This window comes from Aspergillus pseudoviridinutans (assembly GCF_018340605.1).
Source record: "Aspergillus pseudoviridinutans IFM 55266 DNA, scaffold_2, whole genome shotgun sequence".
Lineage (NCBI taxonomy): Eukaryota > Fungi > Ascomycota > Eurotiomycetes > Eurotiales > Aspergillaceae > Aspergillus > Aspergillus pseudoviridinutans.
This window is the reverse complement of record NW_025091282.1, coordinates 1,843,502-1,865,241: the sequence shown is the minus strand read 5'-3', so window position 1 is coordinate 1,865,241 and position 21,740 is coordinate 1,843,502. Positions and strand designations below refer to the sequence as shown.

At 51.6% G+C, this 21,740-nt stretch overlaps 10 protein-coding genes across 10 annotated transcripts; 8 read left to right on the top strand and 2 right to left on the bottom strand.

Moving 5' to 3' along the window:
* Nucleotides 1-532: 532 nt before the first annotated feature.
* On the top strand, nucleotides 533-2,646 carry Asppvi_002718 (endopolyphosphatase; the record flags this gene model as incomplete). The annotated part of the gene is made up of 2 exons (XM_043298699.1): nucleotides 533-704; nucleotides 800-2,646. The coding sequence occupies 2 exons, from the start codon at nucleotides 533-535 to the stop codon at nucleotides 2,644-2,646; spliced, it is 2,019 nt and encodes a 672-aa protein (XP_043154634.1).
* A 2,435-nt stretch (nucleotides 2,647-5,081) lies between these two features.
* erg27 lies at nucleotides 5,082-6,227 on the top strand (the record flags this gene model as incomplete). Its single annotated transcript, XM_043298698.1, has 1 exon — nucleotides 5,082-6,227. The coding sequence occupies one exon, from the start codon at nucleotides 5,082-5,084 to the stop codon at nucleotides 6,225-6,227; it is 1,146 nt and encodes a 381-aa protein (XP_043154633.1).
* A 1,241-nt stretch (nucleotides 6,228-7,468) lies between these two features.
* On the top strand, nucleotides 7,469-8,484 carry Asppvi_002716 (uncharacterized protein; the record flags this gene model as incomplete). The annotated part of the gene is made up of 2 exons (XM_043298697.1): nucleotides 7,469-7,619; nucleotides 7,679-8,484. The coding sequence occupies 2 exons, from the start codon at nucleotides 7,469-7,471 to the stop codon at nucleotides 8,482-8,484; spliced, it is 957 nt and encodes a 318-aa protein (XP_043154632.1).
* Nucleotides 8,485-9,488: 1,004 nt separating this feature from the next.
* Asppvi_002715 (transcription factor domain-containing protein) lies at nucleotides 9,489-11,950 on the top strand (the record flags this gene model as incomplete). Its single annotated transcript, XM_043298696.1, has 3 exons — nucleotides 9,489-9,573; nucleotides 9,624-9,708; nucleotides 9,775-11,950. The coding sequence occupies 3 exons, from the start codon at nucleotides 9,489-9,491 to the stop codon at nucleotides 11,948-11,950; spliced, it is 2,346 nt and encodes a 781-aa protein (XP_043154631.1).
* Nucleotides 11,951-12,531: 581 nt separating this feature from the next.
* Nucleotides 12,532-13,579, top strand: Asppvi_002714 (HpcH/HpaI aldolase family protein; the record flags this gene model as incomplete). Its single annotated transcript, XM_043298695.1, has 5 exons — nucleotides 12,532-12,697; nucleotides 12,755-12,847; nucleotides 12,908-13,137; nucleotides 13,196-13,417; nucleotides 13,478-13,579. The coding sequence occupies 5 exons, from the start codon at nucleotides 12,532-12,534 to the stop codon at nucleotides 13,577-13,579; spliced, it is 813 nt and encodes a 270-aa protein (XP_043154630.1).
* Nucleotides 13,580-13,668: 89 nt separating this feature from the next.
* Nucleotides 13,669-13,974, bottom strand: Asppvi_002713 (glutaredoxin family protein; the record flags this gene model as incomplete). Its single annotated transcript, XM_043298694.1, has 1 exon — nucleotides 13,669-13,974. The coding sequence occupies one exon, from the start codon at nucleotides 13,972-13,974 to the stop codon at nucleotides 13,669-13,671; it is 306 nt and encodes a 101-aa protein (XP_043154629.1).
* A 271-nt stretch (nucleotides 13,975-14,245) lies between these two features.
* Nucleotides 14,246-15,343, top strand: Asppvi_002712 (cysteine and histidine-rich domain-containing protein; the record flags this gene model as incomplete). The annotated part of the gene is made up of 3 exons (XM_043298693.1): nucleotides 14,246-14,351; nucleotides 14,444-14,969; nucleotides 15,031-15,343. The coding sequence occupies 3 exons, from the start codon at nucleotides 14,246-14,248 to the stop codon at nucleotides 15,341-15,343; spliced, it is 945 nt and encodes a 314-aa protein (XP_043154628.1).
* Nucleotides 15,344-16,809: 1,466 nt separating this feature from the next.
* Asppvi_002711 (putative ethanolamine kinase) lies at nucleotides 16,810-18,317 on the top strand (the record flags this gene model as incomplete). The annotated part of the gene is made up of 5 exons (XM_043298692.1): nucleotides 16,810-16,992; nucleotides 17,062-17,173; nucleotides 17,244-17,704; nucleotides 17,751-18,100; nucleotides 18,146-18,317. The coding sequence occupies 5 exons, from the start codon at nucleotides 16,810-16,812 to the stop codon at nucleotides 18,315-18,317; spliced, it is 1,278 nt and encodes a 425-aa protein (XP_043154627.1).
* A 446-nt stretch (nucleotides 18,318-18,763) lies between these two features.
* Asppvi_002710 (sugar phosphate isomerase/epimerase family protein) lies at nucleotides 18,764-19,843 on the bottom strand (the record flags this gene model as incomplete). The annotated part of the gene is made up of 1 exon (XM_043298691.1): nucleotides 18,764-19,843. One exon carries the CDS (start codon nucleotides 19,841-19,843, stop codon nucleotides 18,764-18,766), a length of 1,080 nt encoding a protein of 359 aa, XP_043154626.1.
* Nucleotides 19,844-20,489: 646 nt separating this feature from the next.
* Asppvi_002709 (Gfo/Idh/MocA family protein) lies at nucleotides 20,490-21,596 on the top strand (the record flags this gene model as incomplete). Its single annotated transcript, XM_043298690.1, has 1 exon — nucleotides 20,490-21,596. The coding sequence occupies one exon, from the start codon at nucleotides 20,490-20,492 to the stop codon at nucleotides 21,594-21,596; it is 1,107 nt and encodes a 368-aa protein (XP_043154625.1).
* Nucleotides 21,597-21,740: the final 144 nt, after the last annotated feature.

Below are 21,740 nucleotides of genomic sequence, written 5' to 3'. Positions count from 1 at the left end.
CCCTCAACCCTGTCGCTTCTGACCAAACAGTCCCTGGCAGTAGCCCACGTGGGGACGCCAATAGGCAGAGACTAAAGTGTCCTAACAATCACGAGATAGTGCATCTCAAAGGTCGCGTGTCATGGCGGAGCGTAGATCTACAAAAAAGAAAATCACCGTTGCTTTATTATTGAGGATGTTACCCTCGCCTTCAAAAAACTCACATTGTCAATGTCTCAATATACCTAAGCAGACTGCTTTACGAAGAACGGCTGAGGAAGAAGTGGAACCAACGGAACTGTCGAATGGAAACCTTTCCTGATTGGGTGATTAACTGTTGGTGCCACTGGGACTGATCAGCTGCAATTGTTCATCATCAGTGACGTTGGTGGACGGGTACGTGGGTTACATTAATTTCCTACTCTTTCCACCAACCTTGAGAGCCTATACACGATCAATGTTTCGAGTTCTTTCTGACAGGTGATTAAGGATCGATCCCCGCGTCGTCGGGACGTCTTCCCCAGCACAGGGCAGAAAAAAAAGTACCAATCCGATGATCCCTTATCTTTTTTTGCAGGGTATCCTGGTTGCCAGTGTGACTGCCTTGCCCGTCTTGGAGCAACAACCTCTCGGGCTTCCAGTGCCAGAATCGACCAGTCAGCCCGATGGAGGAATTCAGCTGGAAAAGTCGCGAGTGCTTCGTGGGCGTTTTCTCCATATAACAGGTGAGATACATTCAATTGGCTCAAGACTACGAACTGTCCCTGGTGGAAGTTCAAAACTCCGAATGAAAATACTGATTCTGTGTCTCTTTGTTCAGACCTGCACCCCGACCCTCATTACAAAACCGGAAGTTCTAGCGACGACGGCGCCCCATGCCATCGAGGAAAAGGTTCGGCAGGATACTTTGGAGCTGAAGGGTCGGACTGCGACTCGCCGTTCTCGCTGGTCAACGAAACTTTCAGCTGGATAGAGAAGAACCTGAAGGGCAATATCGACTTTGTCCTGTGGACTGGAGACTCTGCCCGTCATGACAACGATGAGAGAATTCCTCGAACAGAGGATGAGGTTGTTCGATTGAATGAGATACTGGCGGACAAGTTCGTCGATGTATTCGGAGACAAGCGATTCCCTAACGGCCTCTCTATCCCCATTGTTCCTACAATTGGAAACAACGACATCATGCCACACAACATATTCACTGGCGGCCCAAATCGATGGACGAAAAGGTTCCAAAAGATCTGGAGCAAGTTCATACCAGAGCATGAGCTCCATACATTCGTGGAGGGCGGCTGGTTCACGAGCGAAGTCATCCCAAACAAACTGACGGCCATCAGCCTAAATACGATGTACTTTTTCGACTCCAATTCTGCCGTCGACGGGTGTGCAGCCAAATCTCAGCCGGGATACGAGCATATGGAATGGCTACGGGTGCAGCTTAAATTGCTGCGCGAACGCGGAATGAAAGCCATCCTTATCGGACATGTACCTCCAGCCCGAACAGACAGCAAACGGAATTGGGACGAGTCGTGCTGGCAGAAATATGCTCTGTGGGTGCATCAATATCGGGACGTGATTGTCGGCAGTGTCTACGGTCATATGAACATCGACCATTTCATCCTCCAAGACCACCACAAAGTCAACATTGTCGATGCCGACCTGAATGAGTCACCTTCGGAAGCTTCGAAAGATGCTACCGGCGACATTTCCATTCGGTCTCGGTCAGGGTACCTTAGCGATCTCAGGCACGACTGGTCCAAGTTGCCGTCACCCCCGCCAGGTTTTCCTATGGACAACAGTACGGTTGACGACTGGTTCGGAGAGGGAGCATCATTCGAAGACGACGATGATATCCAGTTCAGGAAATCCAAGAAGAAAAGGCGACAGTTTCTGAAAAAGATCGGCGGACCTTGGGCTGAGCGATACAGCGTATCGCTGGTATCACCTAGTCTAGTTCCAAATTATTTCCCTACTTTGCGCATTGTCGAGTATAACATAACCGGACTCGAGAATATAAAGGCTTGGGGCGAAACTTCTGTTGCTGCTGATACCCTACCTTCGTTGACGGAAGAAGCCAAGGAACGTCGGTCATATTTTGTGGCAATCGAAGACCCAGACATGGATGAGTTGAAGAAAGGAAAGAAGAAGAAGGACAAGAAAAAGAAGAAGAAGAAGCCGTCCTTTGAAGTTCCAGAGCCTCCTTCCCCCACCGCCCCGCCAGGGCCTGCATATTCGAATCAGCCATTGACATGGCTTGGCTATACTCAATACTTTGCGAATCTCACGAAGATTAATAATGAACATTCTGAACGATATGGTCTCTCGTCTGACAGTTTGGTCAATGAGACGAGAGGCAAAGATCTCTTCACTTTTGAAGTTGAATACGACACTACGAAGGATGACATTTACAAGTTGGAAGATCTCACCGTGCGCAGTTACTTCAAATTGGCTAGTCGAATCGCACAGAAAGCCTCCGCAAAGGATCAGATATCGGAAACGGGAGCTACCGATGACCTGCATGCTCATATTGAGAACGATGGTGACGAGTTAGGGGATTTGAAAGACGCAAAGGGCAAGAAGATCAGAAATCGAGTATGGAAAACATTTCTGAAACGAGCATTTGTGGGATACTACAGCAGCGATGAGATTGATGTTGATGGGACGTAGCTGATGGCTACGTATTCGCATGAGGGTTGTATAATAGTCCACGATCATATCCTTCTTTGACTATTGGAGTTACTGGGGCTCGAATGAGCTTGTCAGCGTCGCCCTGGGTATACGACTTGAGGGTATATTAGTAGAAGGCGACTTGGATTGAAGGCATTTCCTAATTTGAATCATAAAGCATTTATTATCAGCAATTCCCGTATTCCGCTATCCAGATCTGACATCATACTGGCGGTGAAGATGGAAACTGCGCGGGATAGAGGGGTATTCGTCGTGACCGACAGCGAGGATGTCACTTCATACTGTGAGTTAAACAAAGATACACACAAACCAAAGATCTGAAAGTCACAGATCCTAATGGCAGTACATAAATTTGATGGCTGTACGGAGTACTCAAGTAGATGGCACCTGTCATGCGCAACAATAAGACAATGCAGCGGTCAGTAAAGCGGTATATATCTGCCGGAAACTAATGGACAACAGTACTGGACTGGTGAGATGTCAGACCTTCCAAGTCATCAATAATGAAAGCATCACTTTACTCGATGTTCGGATCATCTATTGGCGTGATTATCATTCTGTCGTATCTATGACAAGACGATAGGATATTATGCATCAGCCTCATATTTTCATTGATAGTATCTGAGTCTAATGCTTCGATGCCACGCTGGCAAGCGCCTTGCCAGCTGTCACTTCCTTGAAGTCGGTCTACMCATGACAGTGCCATCATACCGTGCTACCAAGAAGCGCGGGGGCTGAGACTCCAGCAGTACTCGTAGAGTCTTAGGCCGCAGATTTAGTACCAGAAGCCGTCTTTCCAAGCGGGACAGAATCAGGCGGAAACTTCAAGTTCATCAACCCTCGGCCATCTTCATCGCTAAATTTCAACCAGAGAGGATGCTTTGGTCATTTTTAAAACCCAAAGAGAGGCTTGGTGGCAGCGAGATCCACCAGGCCTTGTCGCACTGTCCCTATCATATCATCCGGCCGGAATTAGAAGCTGCAAGTCAAGGAAAATCAGCAGTCGGGCTCTGACACGTATCGAGCTAATGGACACGCCGCCCCTCTTGCCGCAGGGTTAGCAACTAGCATGCCTAAGATTTTGCAACTTTGGGCTTCGGAGTCGCTGCCATTATTGCCAGCAGCCACTGTAAAATCATAGTTGCCACCTTTTGCACCATGTTGCTCATTCGCTTCACTGGTCGTGGGGTTAAGTTCTGATCATGACGGGATACTGATTCCTACTATTTTTTTCTCTTCAATCTCCAGTCGTCGTTGGAGAATAAAAGCAATTTGGTGACAGACTGGATCCATGTTCAGGACGGCGACGTGAATTTCTTTTCCGGCGAGGAGATTGCTACGATTCATGCCACTTTAATTAGCACATCTTCGTCACAGGTGGCCTGCTGTCGCTCGCTGCTGCCCAGGCGTCCAGGTGCATTGCAGACGCGAAGCCTCTTTCCCTTGCTTCATCTTCTCTATAGTACTTCAATCCCAAGTGCTTGTATTGATTCAGCAGCCGGATATACTCCTCGACTCTAAGGGCCAAACTTGCGCACTGATCTTTGGTATCGGGTTACGAGAAATCAACCCGAGCACTTGATATCTTCGAGTTCGATTGACTGTCAGCATTTGACTGGCAAAAGTATAGGTCAACGGTCTGACCACGTCCAAAGACGCGCGATGCATCGGAATGCCCTTCAGTCCTGCGACCACGAGCTCGTTACCCTCTACCTCGCTGCTCTCGACCGCTACTCTATTCGTGCCTTGCTTTGCTAGCTCGGTTTACTGCGACGGCTCTTACTCTCCCGTGGCATCGAATCTCGATCCATTACGCCTTGCGAAGGAGGGTGAACATTCGACGAAACAGTTCATCGCCCTGCTTTAATAAAATCCTCGAGTTTGACTTATTACTGATCTTCAGTGGTTTTGTATAACAGAAGCTTGCGTCTAGTATTCGAGGGAGGCTCTATTGTCCGTTGCATGTCATAGACTTGTTGTCCGGCCGAGAATCGCAAAGCGCAAACAGGCCGATTCCATCAATCTGCATAACACTGGTCATTTTTTCTGCCTAATCCGCAGTAACCCGCATGAGACAGGACACAAACGCAGACGACTGAAGTCAATTGAAGGAATAGCATACGAAAAGTTCTTTGAGTCTGTATTCTAAGCGCTAGCATCAGCCAAGCCAAAACGCTCGGAATTGGCGCTTGTTCCAGGTTGTTGAAGGGAACGGCGTTTGACTGATCCATTCTCTGTTTGCGCGCGCTTCCAAGGTAAGCTCTCCCAACTCAATGCTGCCCATCTTTACGTGCTTTTACCATAAACGAAAGCCCAAATGCAACTGTGTCTCAATATTCAATGACCAAGTTATTTGGTCCTCACCAACTTGAATATTGCAAAATACTATCGGATTATCAGTCCCCAAGCTCGCAATGGATATGGCTGACTCCTACGAGGATTTTTCACTGATAGAGCCTGAGTTTCTGGCACTGTGGATGGCTTCTTCCGAGGTCGACCAGAAGGCTCTGGGCAACTTCGCCGCCATCACAAGCCTCGAGAATCCTTTTTTGTCCGCTATGTTATACAGGGTCTTGGGCTTGTCGGTAATGCTGTCCAAGAAACTACTTCGTGCACGAAGATTGCGGCGTCTGGATCCCACCCGGGAGACAAAGTCGCTTCAACTGTATCATCACATCATCTGGCTTTCCCGGGAGGGTCTATTGATTTTAGAGGAATTCGTCCTCCCCATGGTCGAGCCCTACGTGGAGTTGAAAATCCTCGCATATAAGCTCAGAGCCTCGTTTTATCATATCTTCGTTCTCTTCCACAATGAGCCACCAGTCCATTCGCCCGGTCTTATGAGCCTCCGAAGCCACTCTTCAGCGACGAATAATGCTGCTGAAGCAGAGTCGTCCCCCAAGGACCAGGGGTCAAGGTTCTCATTTATTTCTAAACCAGAAGTGATCCCCTTTCCCCAGGATGCGTCCTCGAATCCAAAGGACGCTGCGAGACGAAGGGTCACGCAAGCTCCTCCTGGCCTAGCCCCGGTACAGCCTCCCAAACCCGCTTCATCATTCCTTCTTCCCTCTATCGATTATACACCAACTGCAACGGCATGCTTCAACCATGCCGCTCTCCTTGCTGAACGGTTCCTGCCCGGATCGCACCCCTTACGCCTGTCGATCAAGCTCGAATATGCTGCCTACCTTTACGATTGTCTTCACGACCCGAATGCTTGTCGACGATTGGCGAAGCAAGCTATAGCAGATGTCTACAATGCCCAGGAAGGCATGGACGATGAGAGCTTTGAGGACGCCGCCGAGATAGTTCGAATCCTGGGAAAGATGGTAAAGCGCGCCGGCAAGAATAGCAGCACTGGACCTAGCAGCACATCGGCTGGAACACCAAGAGGGGATATTTCGATGAGTGAAGGCAGCCTGACTCCGAAGGTACGAAAATCCGTGTCACAGGCGACAACAATGACTTCAGTCTCTCCCGCTCCGGCAAATAAGTCCCCGGTCAAAAGCGAGACGCCCTCTACTGCAGTTCCAAATCCAAGTATGATGAACCCTATTTGACCTTGGCGCCACGACCAAAGGATACAGCGAATTCTACTTGCGGACGCCACAGTGAGTTCGCAGGTACTGTGTGTTTTTGTCGGCCACGGAACCCTGGGGTGAGTTCTGTTGCACTGCAAGATGCGGTGGTTCTTGTGTCTCTTTTCTCAGCGGGTTTTACGTTCTCGCTCATCTTTCTTTGGCTCGGCGGGTCTGTCGTTGTTTATATAATTGGTCATATCACTTTCTTCCACCGTCGATTGTACTTATAGTGTTGTGATTGGATTGGATTATGTCTATGTACATTTTGATACTGTTAAGCCTGAATGGCTGCTTTCAACTTGTCTATCTAGATTTCAAAAAAATTAGAGTAAGCTCCCATGGATCAACCGTGGTATAAACGTTGGCAGGCACCTGAAGTCTATGACGGTGACCTCCATTGGTGCCTGAGGCAACCGCTAGCCCAGCCGCAAAAATTCTCGTCCCGTGCAGAGAGAGTCAAAACGAGTCAAGTTTCCCCCAAAAGACGGCAGAACGTGTGCACCAAAAATAAAAATACCCTTCCGCTCCTGCATGCACGTCTTTCTGGCTATGAACTCTTAAACTAGTTCTCAAGCTTTGATTGACTGACTGACACCAACACACTTGTCTTGTGATCCAACCAGGGGCCTTCGCTCGAGCGACGCGTCCTCATCGACTTGGCAACCACCAACCCTCCGTTTAACCTCCCTTTACGTTGCAACGAGTCGTCCTTTACGTCATTCATACAGTGAAATTCCTTGCCGTTCCAGTCGCATTGGCCGAGGGTTGCAACAGTCGACAGCTAATCGGATTGGCTGTCTAATTTTCTACAGAGAACTCTATTATTTTATGCTTCGCTCTCCCCGTCGTCGTGCATTGACCTCAGTGCTCTGGTTGCCAGGGCTTGGATACGCAGACACAGACATCTCCCTCTCCCACACCACCTTAGCAAACACCGCCCGTTCCGCCGATCAGCCAACACCAACGAACCAACATAGTAACGGAGCAAGAGAGTGTGAGACAAACAGATCTACAATTCCACAAGGCTGCGGTTGCGCATTCATGCATAGCCCGCTCGCAACTTTGAATTACAATTAGATACCCCTCTCCTCGCACCTCTTTGTTGGCGATGAATTTGCTTGTCCCGAAAATCTTATCAGCAAAGCAAAAGGATCTCAACAACCGAGAGGCCTCGCCCTCATTAGTGCTGTCTCGCGTGCAACGTTCATGAGTTGTCTAAGATGCGGTCGGGGATTCAGAAACCCGGTGCAATCCCGTTCTTCGCGCTCATCCTCTTCTCGATACTCAGCCTGGTGCCGTCTCTAGCTAAAGAGTGGGGTTTCTATAATCTGCAGATCGGATATCTAGCTTATAGTCGCAATGAGGATTGGCGTAAGTGACTTGATTCTCTGCGTTTCTTGTGTGATCATGCTGACAGCCTGGGAATACAGATCTGCCCCGAGTAAAAGATGGCGCGATCGAAGTCCGACCGAGGGCAAGCTCGAACGGGGCTCTGTGCAAGTCATGGCTCGCCGGGGGCTCCTTTCAATCCTGTCCCGATCGCAAAGGACGTCCGCGACGCGGTGCATTAGATGCGCCATCTCTCAGCGCATTCGAGGCGGCCTCTGTCTTCGACAGCGATCCCATGACACAAACGGCGACCCGGTCGTCGAGTCTCACGAGAGGCGTTCACGCTTTCAAAACATTCTTCATTAAACAATTGGATGACTACCAGATCTTGCAACCATTCTCACCTGGGAGCGCGCCGTCCGTGCCGACGGCCACTTCTCGTCCCGTTCCACATCCAGTTAATTCGTCCGTCGCATCAGTCCCCTTCATCAGCGAGGAAATCCAACACTGGTATCGTATCACCAACCAGACAACATCAGCCACGAAGCACATTCTGGAAAGTTCTCGGATACGATTCCTCTCGGGTTGCCACAACGCATGGCAGCAGGCCTGTCTTGTGGCTACGGTTCTCCTGAAAAGCTTCCCTTCGACTTTAGCTACTCAGCCTCTTTCTAATTCCTCAGACTCGGGATTTCCGCTGCAATTATCTGGCCAGGAGCCAGTGCGGAAGTCAATCCCGCAACCCCTTCCTGCGGATGCACTCGCTGCGCCAGCAAAACCGATCACCCAAGCTGCGCCGGCTGCGGGTCAGTCCGGAGTAGCAGCGGTAGACGATAGCCCTAAGAAAATGCGCGGTAGCTGTATGGCTATTGTGATTGGCTTGGTTGTCGGGGTAATGTGGTTCTAGCGGGCTTTTATTCCCTAGACTCGCCACGTTTACCCCGATTCAGTCGTCTGGTTGGCAGGCTCCTATATTCGCCATGTTCATGTTTTGATGTTTATATACAAAGCCCCTGGCAAGGTCTTGTTGTTTGCTTATAATCTATCGGATGTCGGCTCTACTCCTCCGTTGATCGTCAATGGGGCTGGTTTTTGCTTCTCTGCGGCGATATTGACACCTCGTCTCTGACACGATTGTACATGCTTTGCTACGAAGTTCGTCTGGCCTGATACGGGGACTCTGGCTTAGTCCTCTTGGGTTCTGACGCTGATGAGGAATACTCGAGAATTGGCAGTGTACATTAGAGTACCATATACAATACAATAATGTCTGTTAATCCAACAAGCTTACTCGTAGCAACACCTGAAGATTGTTTATACGAGATCAGAAGCAAGGTGGTCTTGTTACAACTTGCAATGTGACACTGCGAAAGTTGACACCTCAATTCCAGTTGACGACGCACGGACCAACATCCTTCAATCCGCCTCCGCGATTGGGATTCATCATGATTAACGCGTTGGAATGCTCATGGATCTGTCGAATTTGGAGATAAGAATCTTTTCCATTCCGTATTGACACCTCTATTTAGTCTGTTTCTACTTATGTGCGTCAGAGTTTGGGAAATTGGACCGTTTGTTTGATCGACTCTGGAATCAGTGAGCAAGGGATATCCGCCGAGGTCGTTAAGGCGGCGTGTGTCTAGGTCTCTTGTCTATCCACATGATTTGGAGCATGATTGATGACAGGTAAGTTGGTATTGATTTGAGGAATATAGTCAATGGGAGTCGATGGGAGACAGATTGTTTGTACCGCCTTCATCAATCGTTCTGGATGGCAAACGCGACGCGATGTTGCAATGTTGACGACATGACATGCTAACAATCACAAAGGATCAATTGAACGAGATCAGACGATCACTATAATTTCCCCTTCTGCCAGAGCGGAGACAAGGGAGTGAACTGATCCGGAAAATGTCGACCAAGAAGCCAAGAGACCGGACCAGCCCCTGCTGCGTGTGCAGGTTAAAAAGGCGGGGATGCGATCGGCAACGACCAGGTATTAACTCATTCAAGCCCTTCCTTTGGGATAGAAGCTGACAAGTACAGTATGTGGACGATGCCGCGAGGCAGGCCTGTCGGATGAATGCTCCTACCGGCCGGAGGACATGCCTCCTCCGCACAGCTCATCGCGGTATGCACGCCTTCGCTCAATGCATGTCCATCTCCCACAGGCACAGCACCTAACAGGCAGAAGCAGGTCGCTACTTCCGCAGCAACTGAAGCGGCTGGGGTCACTACCCTCCCCGTCACTATCCGCACCATTGGTGGTCATCCGGTCCGCTGCACCGCCCAGCTCTACCTGGAACGGGAGGGTGTCGTCGCCAAGGCGCACGCTGCAGAGTTCACGAGAGGCTGGGCCCAGGCGGCGGTATACCCTCGACTTCTTTTCGCATCGGCGAACGCAGTCCGGATCTGCCATGTACACTGCCCGAGGCCAGTTGCAAGCGCGCGGGCAGATCGATTTCGACGAGGGTTCTGTTGGCGGGTCCGAGGAAAAGAGCGATGCGATTGAGGTTTCGAGTCAATCGGATGAATCGTTTCATACTGCTACGCGATCGCCGATGCCTGAGCTTATTTGGGGTGAGAGTCGCGGTGCGCAGGGATCGCATTTTGCGAGGATACGAAAGGCCCGGGAGAGACGGACGGGGAGTGTCAAGTGGGAAGAGGAAGAGCTGATCGAGGATCGTCTGCCGAGATTACGACATTCGAGTCTTGCTGGTGGGACGCTTATCTCTGCTTTGGACGAAGTAGACGAGGAGATGATGGACTCTCCCGTTGATTTGTCCAGGGAGGATGCGGATCGACTGGTGAACGTCTACTTGAATCTGGATTATGTGTCGCTGCCGATCCTGGATATACAGGACTTTCGCGCAGCGTATGAAGCAGCTAGAGTTGCTGGAGACTCTACCACGCCGAACGCATTTTATGCCATTTTGAACACAGTCTTTGCGCTCGCCTGTCTCAGTGTAGACGACATGGGCGATGAAAGGGCGAGATACTACTTCAAAGAGGGCCAGAGGCTGGCCAACCTGTTCGATCAATACAGATCTATTGATCTTCTTCGATTATATCTCCTGCAGGTTCAATATCTCAACGCCATAGGTGATCTACATCCGGCTTGGGCTATGATCGGATCTACAATACGACTCGCGCAGTCACTGCATCTGCCTTTCCACGCAAAGCAACACGGGCAAAGCAGAAAAGGCCGAGAGACTTGCCGGAGGCTCTGGCACGGCGCGATGATAATGGAACGGATCCTTGCGCTGCGGCTCGGCATCGCGCCCCAAACACCCGATCCGCTGCGGGTTCCTCTGCCCACGCACTTGGATACCGACTATGTTGATGTGATTTCGAGCGCGCAGTCCAGCGCACCGTCGAGCTCGCAAGGTGAGCGTGCATCAATAATCGAGTTCTTCACCGCCTGCGCAAGGCTGTACAGGCTTGTCGAGGACGTAATGGCATGGGAGGAAGAAGCAAGGATTCGGCCTCACGGCTGTGCCATGAAGAAATTACTGTCGCTGGATTTCACACGGTTCTTGAAAGCGGATAGCCTCTTACATGATTGGAATTTGTCATTGCCCTCGTCTCTCCGGAGCAGTGAGATGCATGGCACAGACGAACACTCCATCGTCGTCCGACAGCGGAATATCCTTCGAGCTCGATACCTGTATCTTCGACTCCGGCTAAACCGGCCATTGGTTACTCTGGGTCTAGCGCTGACCACAGCGTGCAAGTGCAAGTCGGATGGGCAGCCACACATTGTGGAAAGAAGGCTCGCCCCGGATTCCCCCATCGCGCTGAGCCTGGTCCACGGGGCTTCTATCAAGTGCGTCCGAGCCGCGCTTGAATTGACTGAGCTCATTCGCGTGCATGAGGCTGGATTGCCTCGACTTGATACACCATACGACTCAAGCCACTATCTCAACCCACCTTACTGGGAGTCTGTGGACTTCCTTTACGTCTGCGGTACAGTCTTCCTTGCTAGCTTCAACCACCGATGTCCGTTCTTCGGAGATATGACCGACGAGGAAGACGAACAGTGTAGAGTCCTCTGGCCCTGCATCGTAGACCTTCTCGATCGCTACCAGGGATATCGTCGACGTGGCCGGACGAACAATGTGGCCCAGGCGTGCAGGCTTACACTGGGCGAGCTTGCCAAGGCGGTTGAAGGCACAGATGGCACCGGTTGGATGGTCGATTCGGCGGTATTAGGGCAAGACGCGCGAGCAAGGTTCTCTCAGCGGACCGAGATGGAGTCCCCGATCCGACACAGACGAATATCAGGCGCGAGTCAGACGATTCCGGATCCCCCTGGGAACGTTCCTGAGTTCCCGGTGTGGATGGATAGTTTACCAGTCGACCTGGTGGGATGATTTTGGCCTGAGCTATGTGATACCCATATCTGTATGATAAAACGGCGTTGCCAATAACCCCAGAATCTACTCGAAGATAAACTGAATATGATATTGAAGCTCTCCGAGCAAGTGGTAACCGTCACGGCCTCGGTAGTGATAGTATCGCGATACTCGGAGTCGGTCCGATGCTGATTATCGTGCTGCCAACATCCTTCAACGCCCCTTCAGTTACACCCAAGTGCAATTCATCTTGATTCTATCGACTCTTGCTTCAATCCAAGCTACGATTATCATCAATCTAAAGAGAGTCTTAGAATCTACAGCGTAGTACACAAACCCTCCTAAAACAGTTGTGACCTGTCCGAGTCCGACCCCTAACAGTCCCCCACGCCCCCAACATCGGCCCGTAGACCGACCCCGCAAGTAAATTCAGTGTCGTAATCGGTGCAATTCCCAGCGAGACGGCGGGGTGACAGTTCCCCTGTCGACCCCTCTCTCGCATTCTTGTCCTATTTTTCACTTTTACTCTCCATTTTATTTCTTTTCTCCTTCTCAATCATTCTCGGATCATACGAGGTATAAACACATACAAAATCACAATGCAGGCAATGCAAGCAGCGAATCGACTCCAGCGGGCTCTCCGCACCGAGCGCGGATTGTCCTTTGGCGCGTGGCAGATGCTTCCTGGCGCGAACCATGCGCGGTTCATGGCTAGGACGGGGTATGATTGGATCTGTGTGGATACGGAGCATGGGAATATCGCTGGTAAGTACGGAGTATGCTGGCTACGATTACGGTGATGGCTATGGCTGACAGTCGCAGATTGGCAGATGCATGAGGCTGTGGCTGCTATTGCTGCTACGGGGGTAAGTCCCATTGTACGGATTGCTGCGAATGAGGGGTGGATGGTGAAGCGTGAGTTTATCTTTGATTCAGGGGTGAGAGGATACAAGGAGACAAGCTAACAGTGGGTAGGGGCCTTGGATGCGGGCGCTCATGGAATCGTCGTTCCTCTGCTGTATACCGCTGATGATGCCCGGAGGTTGGTGGAGTCTGCCAAGTTCCCACCTGTTGGCCGGAGAGGCTTTGGGAGTCCCTTTGCCATGGGCTCTATTGGTGGTGTTTCTTCGGTGGAATATCTCCAAGGGGCCAACGATGCGCTGCTCACCATTGTGCAGATTGAGACTAAGGAGGCACTTGAGAATGTGAGTTTATCGGGAGCGGCCTAAGAAGCGATGACAATCTAATTGAGTTGATATACAGGTGGAGGAGATTGCAAAGGTCCCCGGCATCGATGTGCTGTTCATCGGACCCTGGGATCTGGGAAACAATATCGGCCGCCCTGTCACCGGCGCATTCCATGAAGACCTCGAGGCTGCGATTGAGCGGATCCGCAAGGCTGCGGTCGATAACGGAAAGAGGGCCGGTATCTACTGCGTTGGTGGTGCGGCTGCAAAGAAGTACGCCGACCAGGGTTTCCACATGGTATGTAGCAGTCTCTCCCTTTCCTGGTTGCCTCGCAGTCGCTGATAAGCTTTGACGCAGATCTCCGTCGTCGCCGATGCTGTCGCTTTGCCCACGTTCCTTGCGGATGCCCTTGAAACTGCCAAGGGTAGCAAGACGGATGCCGCCGTTCCCACCTACTAGATCTACCCATCCAATCCCCACATGTATAGTGTTTGCAATTAGAGTGAACGAAGTTTATGATTGTCTTATATCCAGCGAGGCTTCTGCCTCTATGACTTTTCTGCCTCCTCGACCAGATTCTCGACTTCCTGCTCGGTGAACCGGTGGAAAAGCTTCTTCGGATCGGAGAGTTGATCTTTCAGGGCAGATTGAACATGGAGAACCGGAACATCGAATTCGTAGACGTCCTTCCAGGACTTGTTCTCAGGGGCCATAATGTCCATTTCGGAGTAATCAAAGGGCCTCCGCTTGTGTAGCTGGGTCACGGCATGCTTGGCGGTGTCACAGAGCCCGCAGCCAGCGCGGGTGAAGAGGGTGACACGAGCTTTTGAGAAGAGAGCTCTCGTGGGGAACATGTTGCAATCCAAGCTCCTTGAACCCTTTAGAGTTGTTGTTGATGGTAAGGTAGTGTTGGAGAATAGCGCGGTGGAGTTCCCCGTGGAACCTTCGAGCTTTATAGGCTAAACCCAATCGGGACACAGCGAATGGAAACGGAAAGCATCGCAGCAAGATTCTGTATCATTCTATAGCATACTTGCGTGTTTTGATGCTCAGTTCTCTTGAAGGCGATTGATCTCCCTGTATATTTGTCCCAACTTCACCTATTGCAGAAACAGGCCTGACAGTATGGCGTCCAAGTGTGTTCACAAAGGGTGCGGTAAAGAATTCACCGATCCGGAGGAGGATTGCTTGTACCATCCTGGCCCTCCCGTTTTCCACGAAGGTCAAAAGGGTAAGTCAGGCAAGGACCTTGGGGGTGCAAAAGACAAATCGCACATCTCCAGATTTCCAAACGAAGACCTCTATCTGACAAGTGATCTGCAGGTTGGAAATGTTGCAAACCCCGCGTTCTGACATTTGAGGAATTCCTGACCATCCCACCATGCACCACCGGCAAGCACTCAACGGTGGACGACACACCCGCCGAGCCAGAGAAGGAGTCGAATGCTTCAACCGTCCTTGAGCAGCAACTCGCCGCCGCGACACCGGCGCCCGCTCCCCCGCGCCATGCGGTTTCGCCCGCCATTCCCCCTCCCTCGAGCGCCGCTACGCCCATTGTCGAAGAGACAGAGGACGATGACCCCTCACTCGAGATCCCGGCCAATGCCACCTGCCGTCGCCGAGGTTGTAACAAAGGCTACGATCCGGCTGTGCCGCGCGACGAGGAGAAGTGCGTCTATCACCCCGGCCAGCCGATCTTCCATGAGGGCAGCAAGGGCTGGTCATGCTGCAAGAGGCGGGTGTTGGAGTTCGACGAGTTCATGAAGATCCAGGGGTGCAAGGAGAAGACGAGGCATCTCTTTGTTGGGAAAGGAAAGCCCGCCGGCGAGGAAAAGGTCGAGACGGTCAGGTATGCATCTTCTACGGACTAACGGATCATGAGAGACCACGCTAATGGTTGCTGTCTGCAGGAATGACTTCTACCAGACCCCGTCGACGGTCAATGTCTCGCTATATCTCAAGAAGATTGACAAGGACAACGCCAAAGTTACCTTCTCCTCCACATCGGTCGAGTTCGATCTGCCTACGACGGATAACAAGCGATATAAGGATACATACCCTCTGTTTGCGCCGATTGTTCCGGAACAGTGTTCCTTCAAGGTCTTGGGAACAAAGCTGGAGCTCAAGCTGGTCAAGGCTGAGGCGACAGGCTGGCCGGTGCTACGGAGCGATGACAAGTGGACGGGAGAGAGAATTCAGGTTGGACAGGCCGGCAGGGCTTAATATATGAAATTTTCACATCGTTTATAGTTCGACAGCATTAAAAGCTCATGAGATCAATGATAATGTTCATCGGCTTATACAACTACAGCATTGGTTGGAGATATGGAGGTATGATCGAAAATAATCTTTCATTCGGATAAATTCTGCATAGCAAGACCGCAGTTGAGTACTCGTACACACATCAATGCACAAGTGCACTCAAAAAAGGTATGTCACGCCCCCTCCACAGCATAAGCGCATGGGGCTTTAATCTTTCGAAAAAAAGCCCTCGCTCAGCCATGTATTGTGTAGGGAAAAAGGAAGACGCACGCAGAGTAAATCCACGCTGCTCTCCAGAGCCGGGAACGGAAGGAAACCCATAGAGAAAAAATTCCCGCAAGAATAACCTTCAGCGAGCAGTACTTTGACTGAGCTCCGGGTTGAAATTTACATGGTCATGTAAACCTCTACTGATGATGAAGAAAGAAAAGAAAAAGAAAGGGAAGAAGTGTCGCTGAAGAAGTCCTTTTGTAGGTGATCTGACAGATTGCGCTAGCGGATTTCGGGACTAGTGAGATGCCGAGATGGTTCTTACTTAGGGTTAGGGTACTCATGGCACATGATGGGCCAGCCCGGTGAAGAACCACGTGATTTCACTCGACTGGGAGAGTCACATGGTTGAGAATCACATGCAAATGTTGAGCTTGGGGACAAAAAGGGACTAGCGTTCATGCCTTGTAATTATGGTGCCTAGTTCCCTTTTCGACGCCAAACGCGGTAGGAGAACAACTGTAAAGCGAGATGCCGCACGTAAGACTTTGTACACTGGACGATGGCGAATGATATCAAGCAAACATTTCAGTAGTAACTTCATAGTGGCTTCGATCAACACCAGTTGTCGTCATGCGTGGCGGCGTGTGATCGAGGAAAGCTGGACTTTAGCCCAGATACCTTAGGGATAAGGCCGCCTTTAGTGCCTTGGATTTTTGGAGGGGCTACTTGCGCCATTCCAATCAAGGTCAAGAGGGCACAAGACCAAAAGTTTCCCTCTTTTGTCCCTTTCTCCCCTTCCCCTGATCGATTTTATTTTGTATTTTTTATGCTGCACCTTTCTACCCATACTCAATTTACTCCTGTTGGATTGGAGCATCAATTGCCGGTCAATTCATGCTTCTGACTTCTCCTGTGTAGATAATCATCCTCTTGGCGCAAGATTACTGATTGTTACAGAGTGCAAAGGGGCCGCAACTAAGTGTACAGGTTCGTACCACAAGTCGTATAAGCCTCTCAGGCCACATGAGAGTCACTCCCCTTGCATTATCTGATACGATGTCATATGGAGACTTGATGCCCCAAAAAATATCTTTGTACGACAAGTGTTGACTGTTTGTTTTCGCAGGACCACCATCACTCCCGGGCTTCTTGGTCACTCCGTGTTCGCTCGTCGCTGTTTAGACCACACAACTTGATTCACATACAGCATTAAGATGGGATCAACGGGTGAGATGAAGGACGAGACGCTGCCGCCTCTAAGATTCATCCCTCTGTCATACAACCATGCCGATTCCCAGGCCTCTGCGCTCAGGCTTGTTCTGACGCTGAACCCGCAGTGGGAGGGTCCGGACAACAAGATCGAGTTCGTGCGCTTCACGGACGGCATCACGAATACTGTGTGTTTCTTCTAGAGGATCGTAATCAAGCGGGACCAGAGCGGTGAACTAATCTCGAGTCTTTTCTAGCTTCTCAAAATCATTAATCGGAAACCTGGCTGGACCGAGGAACAAATAGACAACGAAGCAGTACTGATGAGAGCGTACGGTAACCACACAGAGATCCTCATAGACCGCGAAAGTATGATATGTCCGGGGACCCTTTTCTCTTGCCGAACGCGACTTGCTGAGTAGATATGCTCTATCTATAGGAGAAACGACATCCCATGCGCTTCTGGCCAACCGTGGCCTGGCTCCTCCCCTTCTGGCTCGTTTCCAGAACGGACTTCTCTACCGGTTCATTCGAGGCCGTCCAGCAACCCATTTGGACCTGGTGAAGCCTCCGCTCTGGCGCGGCGTTGCCCGAAGGCTTGGACAATGGCATGCGGTGCTGCCTACCGGTGGACACAGCTCGTCCAGTTCATCTGCCAAAGAGCTCCCCTTATCCCACCAAGTAGATGTCGACGATCAGCAGCAACACAAGCAAGAAGATGATTTGGACACGATCAAGCCCCGAGTACCCGGTCCCAACATGTGGACTGTTCTGCAGAAGTGGATCCTTGCTCTTCCCACCACGACCGAGGAGCAGCGTGCCCGAAGACGCGCCTTGCAGAAGGAATTGGAACGCGTGGTGCGTGAGCTGGATGATGGAAGGGGTCTTGGTGACGACGGAGTATGTAGTCTCTTCTCTCTGGGGCGACACCTACTGACATGAGCAGCTGGTCTTTGCCCACTGTGACCTCCTCTGCGCCAACGTCATTGTCGTGCCGCAATGTCCTGCCACTGCCGCAACCTCGGATGAAGGAGCCCTGACCGTGCAGTTCATCGACTATGAATACGCGACCCCCTCTCCGGCCGCTTTCGACATCGCCAACCACTTTGCCGAATGGGGCGGATACGACTGCGACTACAGCATGATGCCCACTCGGTCCGTTCGCCGACAATTCTTGACCGAGTATGTCAAAAGCTACAGTCAATACCGGGGGATTCCCGAATCGTCGCAGCAGGAGATTGTCGACCGATTATATGAGGATGTTGATCGATTCCGTGGTATTCCCGGATTATACTGGTATGTACTGCCTCAGTACAGGTGGACTTTAACTGACAAGTATAGGGGCGTGTGGGCACTTATCCAAGCCCAGATCTCACAGATCGACTTTGACTATGCTTCCTACGCAGAGACCCGGCTGGGTGAATACTATGCCTGGCGGCGAGAAGTGGATGGCTCGCGGGCTCAGGCGGGTGAAGAGATGCCCCTTCGGGAACGTCGCTGGGCTGAGCCTTAGTTAGCCTCCTTCGCACTATCCAGTCTGTCTTATGTACATAATCAACTTACTTCACATAGAGCAAGATCATAGCATATGCATATGGCCTGCTTTTTGCTTCGTGCAAGGGTTTCAACAATATCCTTGAGGCCGCGGTTCAGCGTTAAGTATCATAACAGCGCTTGTCTTCAACGACGCGACGCATGGGGTCAGCGTCTACAGTTTTTTAATACCAAAAGCATGTATCAGATATCCTCGCGTCTTTTTCAATCTGTGATACTATTCAGGCATGCGATGATATATCAATATACACCTCGAGCCTCTCATGATTAGTAAAATATTTCGTCCTAATCATGACAAGATTGTAATCGACTATCACAGCAAAGTCTCATGAGATAAATTCAATTAGCACATAAATCCTTAATACACGCTTATAAGAAATCGCTCTATATACTAGTGACAGGAAATTACAAACGATGATGCAACGACGGCAACGACGCATCCAACACATGTGAAGGAGACGTAGATACCTCCAACTTCAACGCCTCCACCAACCTCCTCCACGCTCTCCACCCACGCACCGCATGCTTCTCAGGCGTAGCCGGGTCCGGATCCGCCAGCGTCCTCGAAAACAGCTCCAGCGACACCCAACCCTCAAACCCGAGCTCAAAGAACGCCCGCGCCACGTCCAGCACAGGGAGGTATCCGCCGCGGTCCTCCTCAAAGGGGAACAGCCTCGCATTCCGCGACCAGCTCATGCGCGGTGGCTGCCCGGGGACATGGAACGGGTGGTTCTCGTCCAGCGGGGCGGAGAGGCGCTCTCCGTCAACGATCTGGATGTAGAAGACCTTCTTGACGTCGACGATCGCGCGGAGACGCTGTAGTGAGGCGGCCAGGTCTGTCTCTGCGTTGGGTGTTTTGCCGGAGGGAACTGCTGGGTCAGCGTACACGCGGGCCGCGAGGTTGAATGTGTCGAGACAGAGGCCGAGATTGGGGCGGTTGGCGGCCGAGACGACGGCCCAGGCTTGCTCCCAGGTGGAGACGTGGGTGCCCCATGCGAGGGCCTCGTAGGCAAAGCGGAATGGCGGCGACTGGGCGGCGCCGAGGTCTGCGATGCGCTGCAGGTCGGAGACGATCAGACTCAAATCGCCTGTGGTGCGAGGTGCGCCGGTGACTGGGTCAGGCGGGAGGAAGTTGGAGGGGATCTGGATGATGTCTGTGTTGAGGATGTGGGCGATCTGGAACCATTTGGGGAGCTTTTCGGTGAGGAGGTGCTTGGTCTGGGTGCGGTCGAGGAGACCCTCGTAGAAGAGGAAGGGCTGTAGGCAGATGATGGAGAGGTGGAGGGAGTCGCAGAGCCGGCGGACCTCTCGCGCGGCGTCTATGTGGCAGCCGTTGAAGCTGGAATGGGCCAGACAGTCGAGGTCGTCGAAGAAGAGCTCGATGCCTTCGTAGCCGTGCCGCGAGGCTTGATGGAGCTTGCTGGGCAGGTCGTGGATTCCTGGCCGGCCCAGCGACATGGACCCGATCCCTAAGCGGTTGGGCATTGCAAATGCAGTTGTTTGGTTGCCTCTTCTGAAGATGCACTGTCTGCGATATTCTAGAGGGTGTGCAGTTTAACTTTCTCAAGGTATGTAGACGATGTCAACAGTCACTTTATTGTACGCGTCACACCGAGCGCCGGCGCGATCGACAGCGGCAGCCAAGACAGACTTATCATCATCATCATATTTGCAGTACCGTTTGGAACTGATGTGCTCTCTTTTGTAGACATCTCTCGCATAAACACGGAGCTGTCGTCAGAAGCTTGTACTCGTCAGTGTTGGAATGTCGCCGGTTAAGCGTTTACCAGGGGTAGTGTTTATCCCTGCGTTTACCCCTCAGGAGCTGCGGGGAGCCAAAGCTTAGCCGTCTGCTTGTACATAGAGCTACATGGCAAAACAATCAGTGCATCACTCCTGAATGCTATTCCAGACAGGCTAACTAATGCTGCCTTCATTATTGACCAAGTTGATTCATCCGTGCATCCACATGCATATTGCATATGCGTATTGCATATTTGCCGGCATCGGCATTGGATGATTCTGGGGGATTTACCCCAGATAATGGCATTATGACTCCTCCGGCTATTATTCATATACCACTGCACGATTAGCATTGGCTGTGAGCAAACTGAGGAATTGGAATATCATCATGTCCCTCCGAGTCATCATCGTCGGCGCCGGCCTCATCGGCCCTCGCCACGCCCAATCCGTCCTCGCCAACCCATCGACCGAGCTCGTGGCTCTCATCGACCCAGCCAGCAGCGCTGCCCAAATCGCCTCGCAGCTACAAACAAAGCACTTCCCCTCCATCCCCGCCATGCTGGTGGTCATCCCCAAACCCGACGCCGCCATCATCTGCACCCCAAACCACACCCACGTCCCCATCGCGACAGAGCTCCTCTCCCACGGCATCCACGTCCTCGTGGAGAAACCCCTCAGCGACAGCCTCGAATCGGCCCGGTCATTGCTAAGTTTCGCCCGCCGCCCCGAAAACAGCCACCTGACTCTCCTGGTCGGCCACCACCGCCGCTTCAATCCTTACGTCGAGAAAACCAAGCAGATACTGGACAGTAACTCCCTCGGCACACCCATCGCAGTCAACGGCCTCTGGACTCTCTACAAGCCTTCTGCTTACTTCGACCCGCCAACGGACTGGCGCCGGACCTCCCCCGCCGGCGGCGTAATCCCCATCAACCTCGTCCACGATATCGATACGCTGCAGTATCTGTTTGGTCCGATCACTCGCGTACATGCTGAGAAGACACCACGGCAGCGAGCTAACCCACCCCATGAAGTCGAAGAAGGCGCCGCGCTAATTCTGTGCTTTGCGTCAGGTGTTGTAGGCACGTTCCTCGTCTGTGATGCTACTCCCTCCCCGTATAACTTTGAGATGGGGACGGGGGAGAACCCGCTTATCCCATCTCCTCCTTCTCTGGAGGGAAGTGGTGGTAGGGCGGATTTCTATCGTATCTTTGGCTCAGAGGCGTGTCTGAGTGTGCCTGATATGACACGGTGGAGTTATGATGGACGGGTGGAGAAGAGTTGGAATGAGGAGTTGGCTGTGGAGAGGTTTGAGGTAGATCAAAATGCGACGCCGTTTGATTTGCAGCTGGCGCATTTTGTGGAGGTCATTAAGGGGAGGGAGCGGCAGAGGTGTTCTGGGGAGGATGGGTTACGGGCCTTGATGGTTTGTGAGGGGGTGAGGAGGGCGTTGGAGACGGGGGAAGTGGTGCATTTGTCCGCCATTGATAAGTAGTTATAATACTCTTCTGGTAATGAGCGAGCAGGTACAAGTAGTAGATGATACACAGACAGGAGATTAGCTGGACTATGTCATGCGAGCGATCTTATGTTACACAAGTATTGTAGCAATATCAATTACTGTATGTCTGAATAAATT